This window comes from Carcharodon carcharias, chromosome 16 (assembly GCF_017639515.1).
Source record: "Carcharodon carcharias isolate sCarCar2 chromosome 16, sCarCar2.pri, whole genome shotgun sequence".
Lineage (NCBI taxonomy): Eukaryota > Metazoa > Chordata > Chondrichthyes > Lamniformes > Lamnidae > Carcharodon > Carcharodon carcharias.
Genome location: NC_054482.1, coordinates 64816267 through 64820810, shown reverse-complemented (window position 1 = coordinate 64820810; position 4544 = coordinate 64816267). Strand labels below are relative to the sequence as shown.

Sequence of the window (4544 nt, the reverse complement as noted above, 5' to 3'; positions counted from 1 at the left end):
ATCACACAATGCCCTCTCACCAACTGATCAGTTACCCAACATGGTCACAGCAAGGTCCATGGTTTAGATATGATTAGAATATGGCTGGATGAGTTCCCTTCTCAACCAGAATCCATTGTCCAAAGTGATTACATCAAATGGCTTGATCCATGCCCAGTTGAATGCACAGGATGTCTGAATGTTTTGTGAATAAGACAGGGGATGTGCCATTCTCGTTCCTCTAAAGTGATTTTCATTGATGATGGGTTCTCTAGAAAGCCTGACTCCAGTTTTAATGGCTTTGGAATTTGTAAGGTACAGTCACAAATATTTGGCCATCTTAGGAGCTGCTGTTAAAGTCACTGAAAAGTTGATCAGACTTTTAAAACTCAATCAGTGATTTCAGCCCAATAAACAAATACACCATTTGCAGTATAAATCCTAGCTTTATAACAAGGTAATCAATTAATTTAGTTTGTGCATACAAATAAATACGTATAGGTATATTGCTGTAGGTCTTTTTTTATCAGTACTGTGAAAATGAACACTAGTTACTCCCAAAGTAAGCAAACTGTATAACTGCAAATATTTGTTAGGAAAGGCGCACATCAATAGATTCAGCTGCATACTCTACAGATTTTCTCCTGGCATTAGTTGTGTGTTATTGTTTTGCCTTTCCTTCTTAACACAAAGACCTAACAGACTCTAAGCAACAGTAGCTAAGGTGCAGATTTCCACATTACCTGATAGACTGCTTACACCAGATTAGTGGATGGCAAACACAAAGTCTTGGCTCACAGGAGAGAAAGGTGACTTTTTTGATAGTTTTATGTTCAACACCTGATGGAATCTCTCAAATATTTATTGTTCAGGCCAAACCTAACATGTTTGCGAAAAGGTTTTGGTATTGTTATTGTACCAGAATAAAGCAACCAACCTTGTTGTGATGGTTTGGTAGGGCAGTTAACGATTAATTCGGGGATTAGGACTCGTTTTATACAATTTGCAATCTTACTAGCCTCTGAAGACTCTATTTTAATGCTAAGTTACATTAGCTTAATGATGATTGACTTTCAGCCATGGAAAGCACTGTCTGTATATTTAAAGAAATAGAAAGACCTTGATAGCTTCAAAATTTGACAGTTGTGAGAAAGATAAAGTTTCCTGCTGCCAACCAACCTACAACTTAATCAGTGCACATGTCGTTCTGCCACAATGCCCATAAACAGCACAGGTATTTTTACAAATCCATATGCAATTGAGGTTCTACAAAGCAAGAAAAAGGAACTTGTAGCAGGAATTATCAACACTGATCGTCTTCTGGCCTGGTTGGTTGAGAATCGTATCATTTCACCGGATAAGAGAATTGCTGTGTTGAATTACAAGACACGGGAGGAAAGGAACTCGAGAGTTCTGGATATGTTGGTTTCTTGTGGTGAGAGAGCCTGTAGACTGTTCTTCTATCCTTGCCTCAAGTATGTGGAACCAGCTCTGTATGATTACATCAGAAACTATGTCAGTAATGTGTCTGGCAGCTTTGGAAATGCCAAAAGACAGCTAGTGGGATATCTTTTGGAAAGAGATAAGGATGAAGTCCCCAGGAACAGCCAAAAAAAGGCAGAGGAATTCATGCAGAACATAATACCTAAAAAGAATCCACATCGGGTGCTAAAAAAAACTGCTAGATCTCAACCTGTCCAGGTTGAAATCACTGAGCTCTACCAGGCTGCAGCATTTGGAGATCTTTCCGGTCTTGATAGAGCTTTTGGAGACATTGATGTAAATGGCACAAATGCTTCTAATGAAACTCTGTTGCATGTTGCTGCTGCTCATGGGCATGTTGCAATTATTGAATACTTATTAAATAAAGGAGCAAAGGTAGAGGTGAGGGATAACAAAGGGCAATCACCTCTCCACAGGGCTGCAGTGGAAGGGCATTTAGGCGCAGCTAAAAAGCTTTTCCAAGCTGGAGCACACATCTATGCTTTGGATAAAGAATCCAAAAGTCCATTACACTTAGCTGCAGAGAACAGTCACTTCTCCATGGTGAACCTGATGTTGAAAGAAGAAGGCAGAAACCATAAAAGGAAGAAATCTTTTTTGCACATGGCTGCGCTCAGAGATGAAAGTAAATTAGCTCAGATCATTGTCAAATATGGAGCTCCAGTTGACACTAAGGATGAGAAGAACAGGACCCCACTGTTTCATGCTATTTCCCAAGGACATTTCAATACTGTGAAAGTACTGCTGGAGGCTGGAGCCAAGGTTGATGTAGATTTGATTCACGCAGCATTTGACAGTAATGACCAATTCCTGATAAAGCTGATCTTGGAGCATGGCAGTGAAATTAGCTCTATAGTCTTGGCCAATGCACTCTTTAAAGCAGTTCAGAAAAACCTATCCGGAACTGTGGGCATTATCATTGAACAAGGCATCGATATCAACACCAGAAATGGAATGCAATACACCCCTTTACTGTTAGCAGCAGAACTTGGCCATGCTGAATCTGTCAAAATCCTGATAAATAAAGGTGCACGTTTAGATGAAAGGGCACCGAATATGGACAGTGCATTACACCTTGCAGTCCAGACTGGTTCTCTTTCTGTTGCAAAGCTATTGATTGACCATGGGATGGATGCAAACATTATTGGCTCTAACAACCAAACACCCTTGCACATTGCATCCTTTCATAACCAACGACCAATGATAGAAACTTTGATAGCAGGAGGTTCAAAGGTCAATGCTGTCACTAAGGAAGCAGTTACACCTTTACATATCGCTTCACAAAGAGGTAACAGAGATACAGCAGAGTGTCTCATCCAGAACAAAGCAGATGTGAATGCCAAAGACAGATATATGAAAACACCCTTGCACATGGCTGCTCTAGTTGGAGATGCCTCTATTGCAGATCTACTTCTGTCAAACCAGGCAGATCCTAATGCAGTAAATATAGAGAAGAAAACCCCACTCCACTTGGCTGCAAACGAAGGCCATTTGGACTTTGTATCTTTGATGTTAACCAGAAGGGCCAAGTTTGCTGCAAAGGATATGGATGGGAATACTCCAATGCACTATGCAGCCAGCAATAGCCATAACATTGTTGTCAAAGCTCTTTTATTGGCTGGAAAAAATAAAAACATAGATGTTAAGAATGTTTGGCGGAAAACACCATTACATTTAGCAGCAGAGCATAGTGGTGAGGACCTGGTAGAATTGCTGTTGATCAGTAGAGCTGCCATTAATGCCTTAGATAATGCAAAAGACACACCTCTGCATTGTGCTTGCAAATCGGGAAATTTTAACACTGCCCAAAAACTAATCAACTGGTCTGAAGATGAAAAACCCAAGTTGCAATCAACAAATAGTTTAAGAAAGAACCCTCTTCAAGTTGCAGAAAGTGGAGATACAGATAACCACCGTCAAATAGCAACATTATTGAAAAAGAAAATGTTGTTAACTAGATAAGAAAAAAACCTCAACTTCCCTGATGGTTTAATTGATCAATGTATTATCTGGTGTGGGCTGAGATTCATGGACCAATATCACCCCAATTTCACCACTGTGCTGTGCTGAGTTAATAAGCTACAGAATCCTGGAGCTCGTGGTGGAGCTGTGTGTTGGGAAGCATGCGATGGGGGAAATTAGCAGGTGTTCCTGCTTCTATTTGCTATCCAGTGACCCTTATTCAAAAATGCATGGTGTGAACTTTGAGAGAGGACAAGATGAGACTGAAGTTGCTGCCATCTCCCTACCTCAAATTTATATAGTAAACCAATACTCACTATCAAGACTCACTTGAAAAATGGTCACTTTGATGAGGTACCAAAGGGCTGCTGACATATTTGAAACTTAGCATGAAAGTGGTTTTAGAGGAATGGGGGAGAAAAAAAAGGTCACAAGTACAAAACACAGAAAAAAAACACATGCTTACAACAAAAGAAAAACAGCAAAATTATCAGTTCTAAATGCAATTGGAAATAACTTTAAAACAGAACCCTTTAATCTAGTCATCTTTACCTTCTTTTGGGATGCAGTGATGTATTATTTGTGAAACTAAATCACAGCATTGTTTGATTAGAATTCATTAATGCAGTTTCCCTTTGTTACTTTTTCTTGGCATGGGTCCATATTTCGTTTTTAAATTTCTATTTTATGTTTACTTTTTGTACCTTTGGAATTTTAAAGTCTGTACAAAACAGGAACATGGCAATACAATACCAGTAACCATACATCAGATTTGAACAATCTTTGTGAAACTGACACCGTTTCACAAAGATTCCACTTACTGCTTTGTGCTTCTCAAACTAATCAATAAAATTAGACATCAGAATATATGACAAAACTACTCAATGTTAACATGACTTTTTTTTAAACTTCTTACACATTGGGTGCTCAATCATGTAGTTTACAATTTACAAATCAGGTGAACAAATATTTGAGCATTTTTTTCCTTTAGGTCTCCTACAATAGTATTGAACTGGTTGATGCATGCTATGGATAGCTAATGTAAGTTTTGTTTCACTATCCAGCTTCATTGATTAACTCTGCTCTCTGACAAGCATAAT

General features: G+C 38.9%; 1 protein-coding gene across 1 annotated transcript; it reads left to right on the top strand.

The window, feature by feature from the left end:
• The first annotated feature begins 1194 nt into the window (after window positions 1-1194).
• LOC121288954 (CARD- and ANK-containing Inflammasome Adaptor Protein) lies at window positions 1195-3444 on the top strand. Its single transcript, XM_041207819.1, has one exon. It carries the CDS (start codon window positions 1195-1197, stop codon window positions 3442-3444), a length of 2250 nt encoding a protein of 749 aa, XP_041063753.1.
• Window positions 3445-4544: the final 1100 nt, after the last annotated feature.